At 39.9% G+C, this 24,201-nt stretch overlaps 3 protein-coding genes across 5 annotated transcripts; 2 read left to right on the top strand and 1 right to left on the bottom strand.

Moving 5' to 3' along the window:
• Positions 1–312: 312 nt before the first annotated feature.
• On the top strand, positions 313–15,514 carry LOC131800102 (transmembrane protease serine 6). Of its 3 annotated transcripts, XM_059117783.2 has the most exons (9): positions 313–475; positions 564–630; positions 2,406–2,531; positions 2,820–2,927; positions 3,022–3,198; positions 3,610–3,786; positions 4,800–4,976; positions 13,555–13,830; positions 14,488–15,514. In XM_059117783.2, exons 2-9 carry the CDS (start codon positions 564–566, stop codon positions 14,997–14,999), a joined length of 1,620 nt encoding a protein of 539 aa, XP_058973766.2. In that variant the 5' UTR covers positions 313–475; the 3' UTR covers positions 15,000–15,514. The 3 variants fall into 3 exon arrangements, with proteins under 3 accessions (XP_058973766.2, XP_058973765.2, XP_058973764.2); XM_059117782.2 differs by lacking the exon at positions 313–475 and having other exon boundaries at positions 485–630; XM_059117781.2 differs by lacking the exons at positions 313–475; positions 564–630 and adding an exon at positions 1,855–2,003.
• On the top strand, positions 4,998–12,617 carry LOC131800105 (trypsin-3). Its single transcript, XM_059117785.2, has 5 exons — positions 4,998–7,358; positions 8,978–9,062; positions 9,529–9,690; positions 9,824–10,120; positions 10,881–12,617. Exons 1-5 carry the CDS (start codon positions 7,281–7,283, stop codon positions 11,372–11,374), a joined length of 1,116 nt encoding a protein of 371 aa, XP_058973768.1. The 5' UTR covers positions 4,998–7,280; the 3' UTR covers positions 11,375–12,617.
• Positions 15,497–24,201, bottom strand: LOC131800104 (proton-coupled folate transporter). The gene is made up of 7 exons (XM_059117784.2): positions 23,875–24,201; positions 21,866–22,098; positions 21,124–21,436; positions 20,188–20,736; positions 19,251–19,334; positions 18,670–18,829; positions 15,497–17,352 (listed from the first exon to the last, which is right to left on the bottom strand). Exons 2-7 carry the CDS (start codon positions 22,076–22,078, stop codon positions 17,181–17,183), a joined length of 1,491 nt encoding a protein of 496 aa, XP_058973767.2. The 5' UTR covers positions 22,079–22,098; positions 23,875–24,201; the 3' UTR covers positions 15,497–17,180.

Here is a 24,201-nt window from a genome sequence, read left to right as displayed (position 1 = left end):
ATAATCAATACAAGACTAGGCTTCTTCTCTGTCTTCATTCAAAGATCGTCCTGTAGGCGCCTGCAGTTGTCTGCTCCTTCCTAACAACAAAACTTCGTCCTACCCTTCCCCCACCATTGGGCCCCCCCCCCCCCCTCTTTTGAGCGAGGCCGCGCGAAGGGAAGCTACAGAAAGCAGAAATGATACGCGAGTGATGACAAATTAGGTGTCGCTTTCAATCACAAACCCGCGACATTAGAAGATCCGCGTCTTGGCAAATACGAGACGAGAAGGGATCAGAGAGGAAGTATTATTGTTGTAAACTTAGATTATATATTTGTCTTTGTTAGACTTAAAACTTGAGTGAATGCAGTCGCGTCAATAGTCTTCCTCGTCGACTATTTTGCCTGCCAAACAAGAGCTGGACATTCTATATCAAGACAGTTACCCCTTAGTGGAAGGTTGACGTCACAGACAAAAGCAAATCCATCATCAAGTAGTTGAAATTAAGCGTCACTTATTTTACTTGGCACGTAACTCTTTTGACGAAGACAACTCATCTTGTTTGTTTTCCTCTCCAAAAGATGAAGGTTTCCCTGTACTTGGCTTCACTTATATGCATTTACTGTGGCCTTTGGACACAGGTGTATGGTAAGTAAATCACTGTGGGATTTTACTTAGGGTGGAAGTGGTATGTTATTAGTTTAGAGGCCTGCAAGAAAGAGGAGTAACTGCGTTAAATATTCCGCATCCTAATTTTAGAGACTGATTGTATGTAACAGAGGTTCGAAATTAATCTACGAGGGTGGTGAAGGTTTTCTTTGAGACACTGTACTGCTGAGCAATTTCCATCTGAGAAAAGAGTTAAAGCGACAGCAAAATGCTCCAGTTTCTGAGAGTTATAGCAGCTGAACACAGTCGAACTTGTTGAGGTCGCGACTCAGGAATTTCCCCACGCTTGTTATGTTTTCCTTTTTTCTTTATTTGATCGATATGCTGCTACTGAAGCAAGCGATTACTTGGAGTGGACTTATTTTGGAATCGGCTTCCCTCTGGTTCTAAAAACATGTTTCTCACGATCGCATTCGCGCTCCGGCCGCATGACGCTTTCTTCTAGTTGTTACGAAACACCGGAACCGGAAGCTCTAAAAGGAGAGTCTACACTTGCTTCTGGCGGTGAGGCGGGAGAGCAGAAGTTTGTACTGAAATAAGTCGAACTTGGACGATATTTACAGTAGATTTTCAGCCTTTAACAAGGGATGCGAGCTGACCGAAGTGTCCCCTCTTGTGGGTTCTGTAATAGAGCCACCTCCGGCTTTTCTCGCAAACATCGGGTTTTAAATTCCAGTAAGGGTTAGGGTCAGGGTTTGCTAATCGATTCTCTGTGTTTTTCTTTCTGCTCTGTACAGATGAAATTTCCCAGTTAAATCAAATTCTATTAGAAAGGGGTCAAATAGTAATTAGCCGAGTTCCTCGCTCATACGCCGTTCGAAACCTAAGCCCTGAGCCTATTTGAGATATTTCGAGCGTTCCAGTGTGCCTTGATTATCGATGGAAATTACAACAGCCTTCAGTTCAAAGTTCTCTACTGAATAGAGCTTTTTTTGTTCAAATTATTGTAGCGTAACGCTTATGCATACATTACTGTTTTTTACGGTCCAAATGCAGGCAAAAACTTCAACGAAAACAACCCTAGGTAACTATTCAATTTTTCCCGTCTTCAATATTCGTCTCTTTTGATAAACAGAAACTTCAAACAGTGCATAGTTGTTGACATACCTATTGTTTAATCCCGCTGAGAACAAACAATCTGTACACCTAATTGATAATCATTAACTTTCAAAATTGTAAATTTTTAACGGTTTTTGACACGAACGCGGGGTCTCAAACATTCCCATCCACATCTCTACCGATCCTTTGAAGTCTTTCTCTGGAAATGGTCGCCATTGCGGCATATCTGATCACGCTATCAATACTTGTGATTTGTACTGCACAAAGTTTAGCTGCTGTCTTACAGACAAGAGGTTTGTAAATACTGTGAAAAATTTTGAAAAATTACACGGGGTTTATGAATCTATTCAAACGCAAACAACTTTATGATCCCATTCTAGGCAATGTTTGGAATTTAATGAATCACTTCTCTCTAACAAGTTAAATCTCATGGTTTAAATTACGAAAAAGGCGAGAGAATGGTGCATCAAAAGCGAATTTTTTACAAGTTATTTCAAAATAGCTAAAGATTATTGTGTGAATAATTTTTCTCAGGGGTTGTAGGCATTGATGTTGACTTTTTTTGGCGAGGGGATGGGAGGGTGGGGGTGAATTTTTTTATAAGTAAGTTACCTGTGGGATACTCACAGACCAACAAGACAGGTTTTCATCTTCTCCGCCATCAACTTACTAAATCATTGTTGATCTTAAATCAGGTTGCAGAGACAACAATCGACTCTGTTCTACTTGGGCAAGAAATGGAGAATGCGGGAAAAATCCACGGTACATGAAGGTCAACTGCAAATTAAGCTGCAGAATATGTACCCCTGTAGCCGTAGCCGGTGAGTCACATTTATAAGAGAAAATTATTCCGTTAGTATCGGAGGAGTGAAAAAAAAAAACGAGCGAGGCTTGGGTCGGATCGCGTGATAAACGACCCGACCCAAACTTCCCGCGTTTTCGTTCTGTCGCTAATATCACGCTGTTTGCTCTTTCGCTCCGTTTTACTAAGCTAATGCCTGGAGTAGGCTATTCATGTAATTTTTAAAATTTTATTTGCAAAATTTAATCGAAACTAATAGTAAAATGCACACCGATATATCACTCATATCAATATCACTTTATTACAGCATGCTATGACAGAAGTGTCTACTGTGCTGGTTGGAGGCGGAATGGTGAATGCCGCCGGAATTATGCTTACATGAATCGTTACTGCAAGAGAAGCTGCGGATGGTGCCGTAAGTTTTTTTAAAAATAGAGCTCTAAGGACTTTTGATGTCTTGATGTTCTTTTTTTCTGTTTTATTTTGAAACTCGCTATTTTCGATTGCAGCTGTGAATGGTAACTGGGGTTCCTGGGGTACCTTGTCTTCCTGCTCCAAGAGCTGTGGGACCACAGGAACCATGAGCAGGAGACGAACATGTTCTAATCCTGCCCCTCGGTATGGGGGCCGTACCTGTGCAGGCGACTCTATCAAATATTTCCAGTGTAACCGCACACCTTGTAAAGGTAAGAGAAGTAAACACTTTCTGGACCGTTTGAGCAATTCATGAAAAATTCATATTAGCTGAAAAACTGAGCAATTCGTCATCTCTCATCTTTTGACGTTACGCCATAACTTTTTAAAAAAAAAATTGATTGTTTGCATAATTTATTGTATTATTACTCTCCCTTGAAAAACTGATGATATTTAGGCAATGAAAGGTTCTTGAGCCTCGGGACAATGGCCCTCATGTAGTGAACTAATCGTGCCCTTCAGAGAGAGGGACGTGCATGTGAAGGGCTCTCTGGCAATCACCTCTCTCTCTCCTTGTAAAGGTTTAATGGCTCTAGTAATTTTTCCTTTTGGGTTTGTCACTCTTGCTATTTCAAGTTCTGCTTTTTCAATTTTTCAAATTCAAATTTACCCTCATTTTTCAGTACCAGTCAACGGAAACTGGGGGGCCTGGCGCCCATGGTCTACGTGTACAAAAACCTGCGGAGGGGGTGTCAAGAGGAGAACAAGGACATGCTCCAATCCAGCCCCCAAAAATGGGGGACGTGCGTGTACAGGATCCTCTGCTGAGTCCCAGGCTTGTAACACATCACCTTGCAAAGGTAAAAGGCTTCAGTTATTGTCTTCCTTTTTTTTTTCGTTTTCGTTGTTGTTGATGTTGTTTTAGCTGGCATAGGAGTTGTTTTTATTTTTTCTGCTGTTGCAATGACATTTGGTTGAAAAAGATTCCAACCTTAAAGACTATTCGTATGTTACAAAACATGATTGTTTCTTTTTTTTTGTTTTGTTTTTGGTTTGTTTTTTTTTTAACTTATAGTAACTTATAGTAATAATAATAATAATAATAATAATAATAATAATAATAATAATAGTAATAATAACTTCATTTACCGAGGGTGACGCATTACAGTTAAGAACTGGTAAACTCGTGGCCCTCCCCTAAGATATAAAACTAATTTACAATTATTAAAAAGATAAGAGCAGTTAAAAATGGTAAAAACGGAAAGGAAAAAAACACTTTGAAGTGATACGTTAGCCTGCCAGCAGCCTTTCATCATTTGAGCTGCGGGACGCGCATTTCTCCGCTTACGATAAGATTTTAGGTTTGCTGGGAGTCTGGCACTAACAATGAGCTAGACCCGTGCAGATCTCTCACGCACTCGCAATGCTCAACTGGCCTCATTCTTTCCCGCAAGCGAAGAAGCGCTCGTGCCGAGGCGCTGATAATGAGGGATTGCTCGCAAGCGAGTGATTATTCACCAGCACTCAGTTGAGAATGGTAGCTTTGGAGTGTAACTCCGGATAGAAAGCAAATTATTATCTCTATCCAAAACGAATACCACTATCCATTGGTTAGGAATATACCAGGTTACGAGTATACATTTGTGTCCCATATAAATGGAAACCTCGATGTTTCGAAGTGGGGTTAATTTGCGCCTGCATCCAGTTTTACGTCAATGAATAGTTATTAAATCGTAGTCACGTTTATAGCCACTGTTTGCTCTCGTAACGTAAAAAATTTGGGGAAGAGAGCGACCCTACTCGTAATAAAAGTAAAGAGCAACTGCAAAAGGAGACCAAAAAAATGAGATGTTTTTCTCTTGTCTCGTTTCAGTGCCAGTTGATGGAAAATGGGGAGTCTGGGGCAAATGGACCACTTGTTCAAAGACCTGCGGAGGCGGTTACATGTCAAGGAGCCGCACATGTAACAATCCAGCTCCGCAGAATGGGGGTCGTCCATGTCAAGGACCCAGTTCTGAGAGAACCAGTTGTAACGATCAGAAATGTCCAGGTAGGAGGTGCATTGATTTAATAGTCATTGTGTGTGCTGCCGTTTCCCACTCAGCTTGTGAGGTCGGCGTGAAAGGCGGGGAAGTGAGTAACTTTTAGAATCTGGGTGAGTTTTATGAGCACACATCGTGCTCGATTAAGGACGGTCATAATTTAGCTGGTGAAGGGGGGGGGAGGAGCGGTGGATTTTGGTTTTGTCACAGGTTGACTTATCCCATCTTAGGCTCTGCAGGATTCTATTGCCTCTCCCTCTTCTCTCCCTCTTTAGCTGTCATTCTTTTATAGTCCCCTTTTTACTCTTTTAGGGACAAATGTTCCCCCTCCGTCTCCCATTGAAGACTATGTGATCCCCCCAAAAATCCTCCCACCCCCTCCCCCTAGCGATAAAAAATTACTTTCCCGTCCTCTTTCTAAGTAACTTCGTCCCCAGTCTTCTCTCGATTTTTTTAAAAGATTAGCTGGGAAGGTGCGTGAGAGCTTTGCGCAAGGGACGATGGGAAGGGAAATAGGGGATACTCCTTTCTCTCCTTTTTCCCGCCCTTGATTCCATCGTCATCATAATGCTTGCCTGCTGCGGCCCTATAACCCTTTTAAAACATTAAGAATGGACGACCTTGTACGTGTCAGTACCCTCAGGACACTAGCTATATACAGGAGCCATATATATATCCAGCTGAAACGCACCCGCTGGTTTTGAATGGGATGTCCAGAAGAGGAAAAAATCGACAATTCGGTGATACCATCAGTATTTGTATCAAAGTTCTTAACCCTGAAAAACCTGCATTCCTTTTTTCTTTCTTTTTGCAAAAGTGTAAGGAAACTTTGACACGTCACAATGGTAGAGTAAAGTGTATTTAAGAAGCAGTTCTTTCCTAAGAATTAATGGAGTGCTTGTGTTCAGTCATAACATAAACATTCTCGCCACGTGCTTGCAAGACACGATCAAATTACTTTTAAGTGGCTGGCTGAGAGGCAAGGTCTAAAATTTGAAGACTGCTACTTTGTCTCTGCCCGTCGATATAAGCTCGTAACGAATTAAAATTGCTTTAAATAAAGGAAAATGGAAACGCGCGGTGGCACACCATCTCTGTTACGTGTTTTCCGTTCTTGCCAAAAAATCCCACTAATTAAGGAGCAACTTGACAATTAAGTGGTAAATTATATTTGTACGCTAACTTCCTTTTTTCAAACTGTTTTCTCAAGCCTTCATGCCGAATGAAGTGCGCCAAATCGCGTTTGTCAGTATCATGTAATTTTAAGCTTTTTGAGAAGCCTCCTTGAAAGTTGACTTCCTTAATAAATTCTCACTTTTCATTTTTCCAGTGTTGATCAGAGACAAATTATTGTCACAAGGGAGTCGATTTCAAACTAAAGTGATTGTGAATATAATCGAATATTTTGTAATTCTTTGGCGGCGAGCTGAAACCATGTGATAGTTCACACTGTGTAGACCGCCAGAGACCAAAATCTATTCTTGTCCAAAAGTTGGCACCTTTGCCAACTCCTAGTGTTAACAAGCACTTGTTTTAACTCTAAGAATTCCAAAACTTTAGCCGTTTCCTAATTATCTTTACGTTAACGACGTCGTCGAAAAAAAAAATATGTTACTTCGCATCCTAAGTTTATAAAGTAACTACTTCACACAATTCCCCTGTTTCCGTCGGGCTTGAAAAGTTCCAGGATTTTTACAACAATTGAATCTTTGGCGCATAATTTTGGCATGAGATCAAATTCCTCTGTTTAGCACGCTGCGATATGATGTGTTTTTTTTTCGGTCAATTTTTCCAACTCTGCGCTTCTAACCGAGTTCCTGAGGTCATGAAATGTTCTACTCACACTGGTAGAATTGACCCACGCATTGATAGCTCTGAGCTTTCGTCATTTCCCTTTGTTTAAAATATTCTCAGCCCAGTGTACCTATTCTAGGTGTTGCTTAGTTCGTCCACGTGCTTTGCTAATTGCTCGGAGCAAGAATAGATTTATTAGTTACGGACCGAAGTTACTTAGAGCTGAGGACGAAAATTTTCTTGAATTCCTTTTTGGCATACCGAGGTTGGCTCCCAACAGATTCTGCGTTTTCTAACCGCGTGTAAAAGCCGGCATCTCAATTACATCTTGTCATCGCCGAGACTTACCACAAAAGATCACACAACAGGACCGATCGGTTCAGAAAGGCAAACGGAGAGACCTGAAAGAAAATCGATCAATTCTCCTGCGTTCTTTTGTCCATTTTTGTGTTGTTCAGCATCAACTGCACTGAAACAAATCAAAAGATTTTCGCGCAACTGGCAACAAAGTTATTAGGATGGCCTCCGCTTTCAAGATCTTCATGGCTGTTTTCAGCGTTTTTCTTATCACGCACAACGGATGCGCAGGAACAAGGGTGAGTCTGATTTTAGCTGTTTTCTTGATTGATGGTCTGTCTGTAAGAAGGATTAGGGCTTCAGTTCTCTAAAAAACCACGTCGTCCCGTTTGATATTAAACGGTTTCTCCCTGATGTCGCTGAGTCCCATATTTTCTCAAAATATTTTAACTCTTTGAACTAACGAGACTAACCAAACTTTTCCACGAACTAAAAAGGTAACTGAAACAGCCACAGATTTTAACTTAAAATTAGCTGTGTATTGAAGATGAAAAGTGCCAGAAATACAGTGGTGCCAAATTGGAAATTGGCCACGTGAAAAAAAAGAGGAGAAAATCTGGTTTATTTCAGTTTTTATGCTGAGTGCTTTCACAGTGATAACGACGAAGACTAAGTGGAGGTGTGGAATATAACTACAAGCCAGACAAACCAACTTGTGTTAAAAAAAAGGCTGATTGGCCTAGAACTACCGCTAAAAAAGTTGATTCCAAATCTTCAATAGATTGCTATTCTTTACACTGAAATCCACATTCGCTGAGGTTACTATTGTCTTCTAGAGCAAGATTGTTTTCGGAATCACAGACCCCAAAAAAGCAAATCTTCTGATCAAAACGTTTTTTCCGCCAATTAACCAAAAAATGTTAAGTGGTCCTTTTTTTAGGAGGCGGTCGATCGTTTATCGACTAATCCAATTTTTTTTTTCAGTTCTAGCTGTTTGACAAAGGGTTATTCAAATAAATCCTTGCTCATGCTCTGTGGAACCTTGAAGAGCTTTGATATTGCGATAAATACAAGGCAGACTTTAAAACCACCGAAATATTTTACCCTTGAAGTATCTGTTACGTGATTGTTGAGAAATGCGTTATCTAAAAGGTTATCAAACAGCATGAACTTCTTGTACAATGGACAGGTTATGACAGCAATAGCTTTTTGTTTAATGATAAATCAGTCGACTAATCTGACTGATAAATGTCGCTCGACATGGAGTCAAAAATACCTCAATCATTCTTGGAGGCCGACAGTTCTGAGAAAAATGGATGGAATTGTTATTTCTCAAATTTAGGTGAACACACCATGCCGTGGAAATAATAGCAAAAAGACAGTCCAAAATGTACCTTTCCTCGGGAAGTCTGCAACCTGCTGATCAAAAACAATCTTAACATGTTTTAAAGTAGTTCAGTCACGTCCTCAAATGGCGAAATTCTCGGCGTGCAGAAAGTGTATTAATTTTCTCTTTTTAACCCTTTCGCTCCTAAGATCTCGTTACTAATTCTCCCTACTGTCTGCCATACAATTCTTATGATATTAGTTTGAAGAATTTGGGATTGGATCAAATAGCAATTCCTTCATTTAGTGATATTTTTCTTTATTCTCATCACTTGCCGGCTTAACATTGTATTGATATTGTAAGGAGAAATTCTGTCTTGGACACCCATTTGAGTTAAAAGGTTGAAATACTGATCCCATTCCTCGTTCTTAGGCTCATTACAAACTCATCAATCTAACCTCATAGTATTTTTTATAGACTCATTTTTTCTTATCATCAACTTTTAGATTTAAAACTTATCAATTGAAAAAGAGTTTCTTTTGGGCCACTTCACAAGGGAAACTGTAAAGTTTTTGTACGTTCCATTTTCAGACAATTTGGACCTCTGAAGAAAATCCCAATTCTGACGATGATGGTCAAGACGACGGAGGTGACGACGAAATGTCTGGCGACGATGGTAAGAACTTGTCTCTTGCGCTAAGTTCAAAAGTTCACAAAGAGTTCCTGCAGAAACATCCCGCATATAGAAACGTCGCGAAAAGTTTACTTTCCTCACTCACTTGAAAAACTCCGCCCGTGAATCAAGTGCCCATCTGGCCACGGATGGATAGCGCTTAGTATCAGCTGAATAGATCTCTATCCGGCAGACAACGCAGTATATTTTGTTTATACTCATCCGCCGGATTACGATCAATCCTATGAATAGAATCATTTACCCTTTGAACTACGGTTTTTGCTCGAACTCTTTCGATTTATCCATCTTGGCGTCATCTGCCGTTTAGCTTCCCTTTGCACTGTAACATCAGTTTACAAGGAGACCACTTTTACAAGGAGAATTTGTCTAATAATCAAATGGCACTAGTTTTATAGCACGGCTTGGTCGTTGTTTGTGCTTCTAATATTTCCATCTTCACTGATTGCAGTTGTTCACGGGAACTGGGGATCCTGGGGAAAGTGGAGCAGCTGCGTAAAAAACTGCGGTGGCATAGAGACACGAACAAGACTACGATACTGCATTAATCCTCCCCCAGAACACGGAGGACGACCGTGCGAGGGGTATGGATACGAGAAGGAACAGTGTCCATGTAAGAATTATTAGCTCTTTTTTTTTTCTTTAGACCTCACTTTATTGCGATGTGCAAGAAGATTGTTGGCTTGTTTCTTTATACGCTTTGTCAGGTCTTTAGTTAACACGTTTTTCTTTCTCTTTCACACAAGTGAAAGCTCGATCACCTTCAACCTTGACCTCTGGCCGTATTGTGGGTGGTAGAGTGACTCACATCCGAGACTGGCCGTGGCAAGTTGGGCTCAAGCTACCTCATGGTGGGGGCATTTTTTGTGGGGGCTCACTACTAAACCAAGAATGGGTACTCACCGCTGCTCACTGTGTTAAAGATCTTGCTCTTAGAAGGCGTAAAAATGAAATGTGCGTCGACCCAGTCTCCACTCGGCGACTTCAAGTTGTTCTTGGAGAGTCTGATTTAAAGAAGGTCGAAGGACACGAGATCTCAAGTGGTAATTTTTATGTTTTTGTTCGTGTCTCACAGTTTTATGTTAAATCTATACCAGATTCAAGCGAGGAAAGGCAAGGTCGGGTGTGGCTGAACCTGGGGCTGATTAAGTCTCTAATTTCTCCTTTCAATAACACCCCTAAATCAAACAATAAGTTCACAAGAATAAAGAAAATGGTCACCAACTTAATAAGCTCTTGATTGTAAAACAAATTCTCCTTGTCAGCACCATGGGAAATAAATAGAGTATGCATACTGATGTTAAGATAACTTGTAACTTAGCGCAGTCAGTCTTGAAACTTAAACTCACGAGATCTAATGCTTAATTCTCCCCTCTAGCTGCTGCACATTTCTTTGTAAATCAGTTACGAGAATTTGATGTTAGACCAAGATAGCAACTTCTACCTGATAAGTTTGAGGATTCTCACTACCTGTTTGCTGGATAATGTATGGATATTATAGGGAGAAGATACATGGTGATCGCTTCTGGGAGCACCTTTTCACTCCTAAGATCAGAACATCATCCCTGCAATGTCTGCCATACTTTTCTATACATTTGGTGTTGAATTGAGCGCTATTCCTCATTCCATATTTTTATTTTATCATCACCCTTCTGCTTTAAAATGTATTGATATCGAAGAGAACAATTCCTCTTTAGTTGAAACTCTTTTTTTTGGAGCGTAAGGAATTTTTCCCGCTGATCTATCAGTTCCTGGTTTTCACAATGGTCACTTAACCCGCATTGTAATTTCCATTTACTCTAGGCGTATCGAAACTTTGCATCCATCAAAAATACAACGAGAGAACAATGGATTTCGACATCGCTCTGCTTCACCTTAGCAAACCAGTGAACTATTCCGACGCTGTGAGTCCCATATGTATGCCAAGCTCATCATGGAACTCCTCCAACACTTCCCAATGTTATGTGACCGGATGGGGCCAAATACGTGAGGCTGGGCCGACGTCCGATAAACTGCGCGTGGCCCAGGTCCCGATCATTGAGCATAACGAGTGCAGAAAGATGTACCAAGGAAAGAGCCTTACAAGACGCATGCTCTGTGCTGGCTACAAACAGGGTCGAATCGATAGTTGCCAAGGTGACAGTGGAGGCCCGCTGGCTTGTTGGGAAAACGGTGCTTTTGTCCTGGCTGGGGCTGTAAGCTGGGGTTTTGGATGCGCTCAAAGAAATCAACCCGGGGTGTACGCCAACATTCCTTCCTTTCAGTCTTGGATCGATTTGGCTATGAGGAACGGCTAGTGGGAACGTGGGAGAGCTTTCTTGTTGAAAAAGGCGTCAGCTATCCACTTTATTATATGTCAAGTTACCGTGTAGTTTAGGAAAAGTTTGGATCCATGTCAGTATCTGAGCAACGTACCCCCACTCCCACAGCAGTCGCCTGATAAGAAGCTAGGGTTTATGTTGGATCAGGGAGGGGCAGAGGCGTAGTTGGTCAGATACTGACTTTGATATTAACGTGCAATTTTGCCTTAAAACAACTACTTCTTGTTGAGTTTCTGGAGCTAAGTGCTGGCACTGTGTTGCTTAGGTAAATACGTCTAAACGCTGTCATCGTTGTCATAGTCATCATAACTTTCGGCTTTTAGTCTTCCGTAGTTGGTCAAGAAAAGAATTTGAATACAAAGAATTTTAAGGTAGACCACTGACCTACCGGAGTTAGATAGCACGTAGATAACACAGCGGTCAAGCGTCGGACGTGCGCGAAAGAATAAATTATGGCCGGCCGCGCGTCAATCTCCTTGGCAAAATTTCAATAAAAATAGCTGCTGTCATGCTAAATAACCGAAACAAAATTGAAACGGTCATAGAAAACTTTAAAATGAACAGAAATGTGGAGAAGGAAAACTCGATACTTTTCGAAGACTAAGCTTATTGAAGCTCGGGTATCCTGTTGATTTAAGATTCTGTTTTGAGCTTTACCAAAAACGTTACAAGTGTTTGAGACACCGTGACCTACTACTTTGTGTGTTTGTTTGTAACTCGTGCGAGACAACTTGGTTCTGACAGCTTGATGGTGCACCGCCTAGTCATAGCAACGTGCGCATAGGCGCAGACGTTTGACACTGTGTTAGCGTAGATTGAGCTCGATGATAACCGGTATTACCAGTCTTAGAGTACAGCGTTGTTCTATAGAGACTCCTTTGAGTTCTATAGATCCCTCAAACGTTCGTAGTTTCACAGGATTTGGTGAAAAGTCAATATTTATAGAGGATTTGCTACCAAGGAAACATTTGTAGAGTTACAAGCTATTAAGGCACTAGATGTTAAAATGTTCTATCTTGTCATAATCTATGTAAGCAACGGAATATTAGTGCGTCTGTAAAAATGTTGTTGTAGCCTCAACTTTTAAGAGCTTTCTCATTACACGACTTTTTGTCAAAGGCACTAGTAACCTTACAAATAAGTTGTTTCAAGCGAGCTCTTTTCTTGAGATTTAACTTTTGATCCCATCAAATAAAACGTTTCACTGCACACGATATAAGACATTCATATATGACATTCTACTAAACAGGGAGGGAGGAGAGGGTTGGGAAGGTGGGATGGAAGGAATCCCTCTCCTTAATAGTGTACGTCGCACGTCATAAAGGGGACAGGAGAGGGGAGGGGGCGCTCGGAGATTTTGGTTGTGTCATGATATAATTTACCTAACCCCCCTTTGTCCCTGTGGTTATTAACAATCTCCCCTCACAGGCAGTCAATTTTCTACAGCCCCCCCCCTTTTATACTTTCTTTAGGGGCGGTTGATTCCCCCTCCTCCCCCCCCCCCCTCACGTAGCCTTGATTGGTACATTCTGATCCCTATAATTTTTATACCTTTGACTTTCCGGTAAGAATAAACAATATGTAAATTAAAAATTTCAGAGTATCATAATTTCAAGAAGAGAAATAATGTGGATTATCACTCATGGGATTGGTTTACTGTTTAGATAGAGCTTCAGTTGGTGAACGGTGGCGCGAAAGTGACGCCAGAACGACATTTAAAGGAAAGGGAAAATTGGAAATAAGGCCCTCTCCCAAACTGTTTTTCTTTCTTTCCTTTTCATCGCTTTCAAATGACTTTCGCACCTTTGACTTCTGTTCGTCAAAAAGTGCGTAGCGAAACTTGAAAGTGTCATTCATCAGGAGACATTGTGTTGAGTTAACAGCTTATTTACCCTTTACACCTTAAGATCAGTATGCATATTCTCCATACTGTTCTGTATACATTTCTTAGGCTGCTGACAAGGAGAATTTATTTAACAATCAAGAGCTTCGTTAGTTGGTGATCATTTCCTTTATCCTTGTAACCTTGATGTTGGATTCAAGAGTGATATTGGATTGCTGGTCACTCATGGGGGTTTGAGGGTTCGCTGCGAGGTATCGATGATTAGTCCTTGTCTAAATTTCCTCATCTAAACGCTGTCTTTGTCTTTTTACAGAAACGTGTGGCAGCCCAAAACAGCTGAGTCGTATTGTTGGAGGTCAGGTAGCCTCCAATCGAGACTGGCCGTGGCAAGTTGGGCTCCAGACTCTCACCGATGACTTTATTTTTTGTGGCGGATCGCTTCTTAATCGGGAGTGGGTACTTACCGCTGCTCATTGTATTTACCGTAACAATCCGAGCAGAAAAGGCTGTGTAGCACCGAATCCAGGATTGAGAATTATCATTGGAGAATTTGATGTCGACAACATTGAAGGGCATGAGGTTAAAAAAAGTAAGTTCGTTGATAAAATTTCATAATGAAAAAAAGTAGCTTTAACACAGAATTTCCTGAAAGGGCGACCAAAATAAAAGTGAGGGGCGGGGACAAGGAGGTTGGAATGGATGAAAGAGATCTAAAATGTTTGTAAATTGTTCCCATTCATACCTATACTCCTCTTAAGCTTTTCCTACGGACGTGCACCAGTTGCGCTGAGATATCTTTGGTTGGTCAATAATCAGAAAAAAAGGGAGAAGAATGATTTTAAACAGAATTTGATTTTAAAAAGTCAATCGTCGGCGAAGTCTGTCGAGTGTCGTGCAAACTGGTCAAAGTTGTTGACGAGCTCACCGCTTATTGTCAATCAATTGGTCTTAGCTGTCGGTAAACTCATCTAAGCTGTTGATAAACCTTCCTGGTTTACGAATACCCTCAAGTTGTCGGAGAACTCACCCTACTTGCTCGGATTCTTGTTAGAGTTCACTGCTACCCATTTATACTCTTGGGTGGAGAGAAGCTCTGCGAGAGTCAAGTTTTTTCTCAAGTACACAACAAAAAGACCCAGAGTCTCGCGCGCTAATCGCTATTCCACTACGTCTTCCGGAAAGCATTCTCTCTGCTACCCAAATATTATATGTGCAACTTAAGTTTCAGTGTTCTCTTTCTCTCCAGATATAGCCCAAATTTGCATGCATCCCAGTTACGACCACAGCATCTTCGACTATGACATTGCCCTTCTCCGCTTATCCACTCCTCTACCGGGATATAACGAGACCATGAGCCCCATCTGTTTACCAACTGCTTCCAGCAACTTTCCCCCGGGGACAAACTGCTCAGTGACTGGATGGGGCAGGACCCATCAATCTGGGTGGACGTCGAATAAACTCCGGGTAGCCCGGGTTCCTATTATTGAGCATGCGCGCTGTAAGCAGCAGTACCTGGAGAGTACCGGGGATACTGTCACAGACCGTATGATCTGCGCCGGCTACGAGCAGGGGAAGATAGACAGCTGCAAAGGGGACAGCGGAGGGCCATTTGTGTGTCTGGAGAGGGGCAGGTACGTTCTCGTTGGAGCCACAAGTTGGGGAGTGGGTTGTGCACAAGCTGGGAGGCCTGGTGTCTATACTGATATTAAGGACTTTTTGCCGTGGATTCAAGGAGTTATTTCTCCAGAAGAGCCTTGACAATTTCACGCACTTTCTCCCGTCAATACCGCATGGCGCTCATAAACTTTAGAAAACATTTACACGTGCATTTCTTTAGAGTAAATTGCACGATTTTTTTGCATGATAAAGCAATTTTTTTTCGAGTGTCGAAAGTAATCACGAATTGCATTGGTTTTGCTTTACTTAGCTCTGTGATTGGTCCTGTAAACCCGCGCCACTCTATTTATCACCTAATCAGATGCGCAGAAAACCAATCACGACTTTTTAGCATGCGTTTTCCCGCACTTTAGACAATTTGTTTGTTTTTACTTAAAGTCCTCATCGGCTCTTAAAGGAATTTTCCTTATTTCGGACTGACAATCGTCACTACTCTTAATGTGAGTTCTCACTGACCCTTAAATGTACTTTCCTTTCTCCTAAAAGGCCGTTGTGCTTACTTTGGTTTTGTTTTTGTCACTCAATCGAAAAGCGCTCTAATAAGAGTTATCAATCACTAAGCCAGTTAAAGACAAAACTCTTTAAAGATCTGTTTTATTGTTATTTTTTTAGTCTTTGGTTTTGCTACTAACAAGGCTGTGCTACATTTCAATCTAATGTAGGTTTGACTCGTAATGTTAGTCGTTAATGTTCGTTCAGAGAATTTAGTATTGGATCAACTAATTATCCCCAAATTGATATTTTTCTCGATTCTCATCACTAATCTGCTTAACATTGTATTGATATTGTAAGGAGAAATTCTTTCTTGGTCACTCATGAGAGTTGAAGGGTTAAACCCATGCGAATTCTATTTTACATATTGCAGATTAACAACTTTTAAAAATAATTTTTCAATCAATAATAAGAGGGATGAAATTCTTTACATATCGAGAAAACTTAATTAAAAATTAGATTTACAACGCGAATTTAAACTTACTGTAATATCAATGTTGGACGAAATTTATATCTATTTCAGTGCAATTTTTTCTTCATAAATAATCATTACAATATATTAAAGTTATATTTTAAGTGTAATAAATGTAGAATCATTATATTACCTTAATAAAGGCTGAAATACATTTTGGACATATTCTGTTAGTAAGTTACTCCTGATGACAATGTACAGCCATGCTGCCAGATATTCACACACGAGCCCTTGGTGAATGATTTGAAAGCAGAACTGTACACAGAACTACAATGGTATGCACGATCTCATTAATCAATATGGTTTTCACCGAACAATAAACTTCCGCTAAGATGACGAAAACAACTCCAAAGAGGATTGCTATTTGAATATATATCCCCTTTTAGAGGAAATAATATTTTTTCTTTCTTTCGACTCATGATTTACTGGCCTGTTCCAGGCGTCCAATTAGTAAAACGAAGCTCGATAGTAAACAGCGCGATTGTGGAAGGGGAGTGAAAAAGCAAAGGGAGGTTTGGGTTGGTCTGTCGACGCGACCCGACCCACGCCTCTCTCGTTTTTTCCGCTCTTCCGCAACTATCGGAACACCTAGAAGACTACATCGACTTGTGATTTACAAGCTTTTCTCGCGTGAGTTTATCCCGATAAAAACCTACCATTTTTTTCACATTTCTTAATGATACTCTTCATCAAATATTGACCTAAGTTTTAGTTTGAATCCGAAATGAAAATAAAAACAATAGCCTCTATTTGTCGCGGAAATGTGCGCGGATGTTTGCCCGCGGACTTAATCTGCTCCAATTAAGATGCGAGAACGAAGCCCCAAGATAAACTTTGAGCTTCAAGGAACAGATAGTGTCCAAGGACAAATATACAATCATATCTTCGCGCAAAATAGAGACTCTTGTGATAATTGTCCTTCAAATATTTTGCAACGCGCGCGAAAAAAAAAAAACAGCTTACTTTATTCTACTTAAAATGTTTGCTTTTGGGCGTTCTCTGGTGCGACTTCATAAACAAAATATTCCCCTTCTTCTGTAACAGCCAAATAACTTTCTCTTACCTTGAATTAAGACTTATCTCAGTGGATGTATGGTTTGAAAAATGGAGAATATCACTTGGGTGATATCCTCGAATATCCCCCAGTTTTTGTTGGAGAATGTTTAGTCATTGTGATACGTTAAGATTAGTCGCGCGCGAGCAAAAAATATTTTATGAATCATAAATGTAAATGTCGACCTTTTTTTCCTTTTTTTTCCATCAGAACTCTAATTTCCATCAAAGATCAGCTTTTGTTTTCATGCTACCGCCTCATATCCTCTGCCCACTGTAGGGCTAGGCTGAGGTGACCCCTCAGACTCACTTGATATACTTCTAGCGCCTGATATCAAACTGTTTTCCATGTCATCCTGCTCGCTAGATTTAATTAAATCTCTCTTTGACAGGAAGCTTGCAGGATTCTTCAAACAGCTGCAAAAATAAGCAGAAGAAGGTTGTGTGCCGATTAGAGTTAAAGCAGCGATAAACGGACGAAAGTATGTTTGACTGTTTAGCGGCTGGGTAAACTACTCGTTCAGTTGTCACCGTTTGTGAAATTATAAACAAAGCTTCAAAAGCAAACAGCAGTTCCACTGTGATTGGTCAAGAGAGTTCGCCCCGCCCTCTCAATCAATCAAATGCTAAACTTCAAACAATCGTGACTTGTTTACTCGCGCTTTCCCGCGCTTGCAGCAGTTAGCTTGAATTCGCTTTTTACTTCTCATTGGCTTTTCGTGCGGATAGCTACCTTTCTTCTGATTGGGTGTTGTTTCTTTGGTTTTTGGTTTCATGACACAAGCTCGAAAAGCGCTTTATAAGTGTACATGAAGTTCCAAAACGATTAGTCTGCTGAATTCTTTGATGATCTAAACTGGGATAAGGCGCATTTTGATGCATTGTTGTAAAACCAAAACGAATGACGAAGGTCTAACGCTCGAAACGTCAGCTCCAAAACTCTTTACGGCGATCAATTTACGTTATCACCTCAGTTGGTAATACTAAATTACCCTGTTGTACGCTCCCACCGACGCAGCGTCACAGTTTCTTTAGAAACTTACCCTGAGATAAAGTTTACCATCCCAAGAGGTAAACAAGAACTCCAAGAAGCTACAAGCACACCGCTTTGTGCGCGTCAAAAAGATCATATCTGGTCGGTCGTATCACTGAGCGAAGAACAGCAAAACCAATCAAATCCCAGACTACTTTTGACACTGAACACTGATCTAAGAGGAGTTTCGACTTGGTCACGCGACTTTTCACGCACTCCAGGCAAATTAGTTCTTTTTACACTTGTAGTTCTTCTTGGTTCCTTATTGCAGGATAATTTTACAGCTGAGTGTCAAAAGTTGGCCAGGATTGCGTTGGTTTCGCCTTACTTCACTCCATGATTGTGTCATCCTCTCAACCAATCAGATCCAAAACGATAGCAAATGGCACGCTGATCAATCGTGTTTTCGCGCGCTTTGGGCAGTTTTCTTGTTTTACTTTGAGTTTTCATTGGCTCTTAGTACGAGTCATTTATTTTCTTACCGGCCGTTGTAATTACTTACTTTTGTACCCTATTTTCTAGCGATTACCCTTTAGGATAACATGCCAAGAACTACATAACAAAAGGAAGGGGTCGGAAGGAACCTAAGTAACAAGCGAATGGTGAAAAATCCACACGAAAGCCGAAAGCACAGGCGATGCTTTCTTTCAAGTTTGCAACAGATTCCTACAGAGCATTCGTGTATTTGTGTTTAAACTTACCAGGTGAATAATAACGGTATGATCAACAGCAAAGCTCCCAGAAAGAACACAAATCCTGGAAAGTCATGTTTTAACGATGCCGGGTACATGGAGTTGAAGATGAAAGCACCAATAAAATTACACAAGGTTTCCAATGACGCTGTAGCTGAAAATAGAGCTCCTAAAAAGAAGAAAAGTTTTGCTTGTTTCACTACTTTTGGCAGCCTCTAGTTAATTAATAGTTTCACTTGTATGCCGACCTACCACAATATAAGCCAATAACTTGGTACCATTAAAGAGCAATTTTCAATTGACAGTCGAAAGAAATCCGAGGTTGCATCGGTTTTGCTTTACTTCGCTCTGTGATTGGTCAAAAAAATCTCGCGCCACTCTTGGTCGCCCGCATTTTCCCGCGCTTTAGGCAGTTTGGTTATTTGTTTATTTTTATTATTTTTTTTTTGTACTTAGTTTTTAAGGGTTCTTTCCTTTCTCCTCATACGCCGTTGTGATAACTTTTGGTTTTGGTCTACGATACTCAATCGAGTAGTGCTCTAGTAATATAAAAAATAAGAATGGTTTACGGTGCGCATTCGATTTCTAACCTTGCTCATTCTCGCCCACACTTCTTGACATCATTCCACGGAAAATGGGGGAAACAGCTCCGGAAAATATACCAGCAATCGGAGCTAATGATACAAATACAAATTTGCTATTGAAAATCCACACAAAAGGCTCACAGGTGGGAATTTAAAACAGAAACATTAAGATTGATATAAATGTAGCCTGTTCCAGGCCCTCAGCCATTGGAAGCGGCTGAAAGAGTGGGTGAATAACAAACGGCAAATTTTGTTGTCGGGGAAACGCCCTAACTTATTTCTCGCCCTGTTTCCGCCAGTTTTCGCGCGCCAGAGAGGAAATCATGAGACACTTCATAACAGTAACCTCTCTTTTTTGGCCTACAACGCGCATGAAATGAAGACGGGGAACTACAAGAAAAAAAGTGCCCTCTTATTAAGTATGCACAATCGCATGCGAAAGCGATGACAGTTTATCCTTTGAAAGATGATGCTATTTAGTGAATCACACAGGTATACTCGGAGAAAAAGAAATCCGAGTACTCCAAATAGGAATCTAACCTACGACCTTCAGATCAATACTTCGGACGCTCTCCTACTAAGTTATAGAAGACTCGAGGTAGGCTCGGCCGTTTAACCCTTTAACTCCCAAGATCTCATTAGTAATTCTCCTTACTGTCTGCCAAACGATTCTCATTATGTTGGTTGGAGAATTTGGTATCAGATCAATTAGCAATCCCATAATTGATATTTTTCTTTATTCTCATCACTTGTCTGCTTAATATTGTATTGATATTGTAGGGAAAATTTCTGTCTTGGTCACTCATGGGAGGTAAAGGGTTAACTAAATCCATGGCGACAAGCCTCCTGTATACCGCTAGGATAGGAATGTCGAGTGTGATGCTTTTGCAAGTAATAATTAAATAATTATTTTTAAATGTTTTATAGGATGAGAGGTACTTACACAAAAACACCAACGACTCCTTCCTTGAAAACCCAAAGACTAACAACCCTGATGCGAGGGAGATGATCCCAATTCTGGCAATGTTGATCTCACTAAAACACTTTCCTAACAGCTTTATACCAAGGACTGCACCAATTCCGTTTATTAAGTAACGGAAAGCTGAGAAATATCCAACCTTTTCTGCCGAAAAACAAAGCGGACTGTGGAGCAAAAACAGCACAGTCACTCCACTTATACCAAGAATGGTTAGAACTACCACCCCAGTGGACAATGTGAAAATTATCAGATTTCTTCTCGTCCCGTTTCTCGGAAACTTGTACACGTACCACACCCGTTTCACGCTCGTCAAACGGAACAGTCTCCGGATCATGCCATCCTTGGAGGTAGAGGGCCTTGATTCTGGAACGAAGAAAATCACATAAAAGACTGAAGCGAGGAGACAGCCAAATATAAACCAGTACGGAGCCACAAAACCGAACTTTTCTATCCAAAGGCCACTGGTGAGTTGACTGATCATTCCACCAATGAACACAAGCAACTCCATAATGGCTGTGGGAGAGAAAAAAATAAGAAAAAGGTTAACCCCCTTAGGGTGGCAGAGCTGAATAACGAAATGCTACGTCACAGGTATGCGGTCAACAACGCGGGCTCGGGCATGCGAGGTTTACAATTTAACGAAATTCACAATGAGGATTTAAAAAAGGGGAACATTTTGTTCAACTTTATTCATTCACCAGCATTACAATATTTTTACACACAATCAGAATCAGGCAATCAAGTAAGATGGGGTTCGTAATTGGCCACAAAAAAACTATTATGGGAAAGGGAATATGAGAGGCCTGTGGCAAATACTAAGCAAAAATTTACCAAGTATCCCTTCCCCCAAATGGGATCCAAGGCAAAAGAGATAATTCCAAGGTCTTTTAAGACACTTACCTAACCGGAAGCTCCTGTCTGATTCATCAGTAGTGTCAGCTATATAGGACATAACTGCAAGCACCATTGTTGTAAAGAAACCACACATGCCACTGATGGCACTTCCCACAAACAAAACATAAATTGGCCATTCAAAGTACATGGTAAGGATTACAACTAAGGCTTCAAGGGTGCTTCCAATAGCAGGGAGGGCTAATGCAGGTCGACGCCCCACTGTGTCAGTCCAGGCTCCAATGAAGAGGGCAGTAAAAATAGAGGGGATTGACGCAAACATGACTACTCCCAAATGGATGTAGGAGGACAAAGCCTGAACCTAAAGACAAAATTTTTATTGCTTTAACTCCAAGGAGTGATTAATATGTAATTTCCCCCCATATTATCCAAATATTGCTCAGCAAACAGACAATGAGAACACTCAAATTTTATCATTGAAAAGTTGTTATCTTGATCTGACACCAAATTCTCATATTAACTAATTGACAGAGAAATATGAAATATGTAGCAGTTAGAGGGGCATCAATTAACAATCAGATCTGGAGAGTTAAAGAGTGAAAATATTATCATAATTATGATCATCTAAAAATTGCAATTTTTACTTTCTCGCACAAAAAAAATTTTCCACACCATCTATTACTGATAATGCAACAAGTTCCTAAATTAAATGAACACATATCACTTGAGCAGAGTCAAATGAAGTATTTTTAAAATAAAAATTTGTCTTAATTATTTTGTATCACATTACCTCTTTTTCCAGTTCTTTGAGAGTTGTATTTAGTGTTTGGTTTTGGCATCTCTCCTTTGTTGACGATGAATAAGGGAAATTCTTGGCAACACTAACACGTTTGTACACATATTGCTGAATGACTGGCATATGCATAAAAAGACCATATGCATAAAGAAAGATCACTGGCTCTATTGTGGGTCGACATAGCTTCAGCCATGCAGGTACAGGCATATTCCAGTTGCTGAAAGGTTCTGAAAGAACACAAAAGAAAAAAAAAACAAATGATTTGAATGCATTTAAGTAACAGTGCAATTGTAAACAATTATTGGATGACATTTTTGTGATATCAAGAACAATCAAGGTGGAGGTAGGAGTTATCAGCCTCAGCCTTCGGCTTCAGCTCATAACCCTTACCGAGAAAATACTGGATATCACAAAAACTGAATCTAATGATTGTTTTATTACACATTGAACAAAAAAAAGTTTGCGACATTGACTTCGATAAATCATTTTAATTCCATCTTTTTTTTTTAAACTAAAATCAGCTTTTATCCATTCCATTCTTATTTACAGAATTTTTAGCCATCTTAATCCTAATATAGTGACATTTATAGTTGTACATGTTCTGTTTTTTATGAAAAACTTTTATGTTGTTATACATATATAATATGTTTTTAATTCTGTTTGTTTTAAGGCTATTCTATATTAGCACATACCTATTTTGAATGAGCTTTCCAGCTCACTAGACACTATGTGGGTAAATAAACAATTGATTTATTGATTGATTGAATCAGAAAAGAGTTAGGAAGTTCAGTGTATAATAATCATAACTATTTTTGTAACAATCTAACAATAAAAACATAGATGTCATGGTAAAAGTCAGAGTAACTAGCATCTGACTTCTTCTTACAATGTCACACCTGAATCACACATTAAGCTCATGCACAAAAATAAAGGAAATAATCACAAACTAAAGAAGCTCTTGATTGATGGACAAATTCCCCTTGTCAGCACATTAGAAAATGTATAGAGAACAGTATGGAGAATATTCATACTGATGTAAGGGTGTTAAGGATTAAACAGGCTAGTGCAGTTCACCTTAAAGCTGGTTTCCATGATGGCCTGCTGCAGTTTATAATATGATATACATGACATAAGTTATCGTATGATATGATAAAATAATTATTTTTTTTAATTATCATCACTTTCGAAAGTGTTAATTTTTTTGTCAAGTATCTATCAAAACAATCTGAAAGGAAGAAGAATAAATATCATACGGATGAAATCTTACTGCAGAACATTAATAGGCATAATGAAAATTCAAAAATGTAAGAAGTCGTGAACCACATACCAGCCGGACCACATTCTAAAGAAACATTAACGATTGAGAATTAAAGCAACTTGAAAATTTGCAAAATATTCAGCTAAGTGCAAAATAAATGCCATTTAAAATGGATACGAATATTTAGTCTATTGGCTTTCAAAACAGATGAACTGAATCGAATACAATAGAAGAAAACATGATGATCACTTCGGTTGTATAATCCACTCCAAGAAATTTGAAGACGACAAGATTTCCGTACTGCCTCCTACTTCCTTATGGTCACAGTTGTTAAATAAAGAAAACACTAGCGAAAACGATGCATAACTTGTGGGACTATGGCTTTTTTTAGAGCAGTGTGGGGCTAAAATAAATTATTTCTCTTTAATTGCTTATGTAAACTGTCAAATGACGTGGAGAAAGTACTAGGGTCAAGAAATTATGTCATGACAAAGCAATTTCGGTAATTACAATTTTGCAGAATTTGTGTCAGTTAACAGGAAATTTAGGAATGATTTCACGTTGAAAACTGGTTAAATCTGGAGAATGCTGGTTAAGTGACAAATCCGAAAGAGTCCGCATACGTAAACTTTAAGAAATTTATATCGTAACATACGAAATGAAAGGAATGGATATCAAATTGGGCCGAGTCAGGGCTGCATGTCTCTTCTCATTACGATCGAAAAGCCCTGTCTCTTTCTCTCACCTTAACAACTGCAGAACTCAAAAAGCAACCTGACACCACTTTGTTATGCTGTTTCTGTTCCTACAGTTCTTATCTTCTGCAAAATATCCGGTCACAGTATGGTTCACTCCACTTATTCAGCTTGATCATCTGATATGGTCTGATCGATGAAGTTTCGAGTCCTTTCAGTGATTTTTTTCCTTTCAGCTCGTTGAATGAAGCTCAATCACCCTCGGGTTTTTTTTTTCTTTTCACCCGCTGCAGGCTCGATGGGGAAAACAGTCTGTCGCTGATTTAGATATAATCCAAACAGCTGTTTACATCCTGTGGATCGTACCTTCTAAATAA

This window comes from Pocillopora verrucosa, chromosome 1 (assembly GCF_036669915.1).
Source record: "Pocillopora verrucosa isolate sample1 chromosome 1, ASM3666991v2, whole genome shotgun sequence".
Lineage (NCBI taxonomy): Eukaryota > Metazoa > Cnidaria > Anthozoa > Scleractinia > Pocilloporidae > Pocillopora > Pocillopora verrucosa.
The sequence above is the reverse complement of the archived record's forward strand: the minus strand, read 5'-3'. Positions and strand labels throughout refer to the sequence as shown.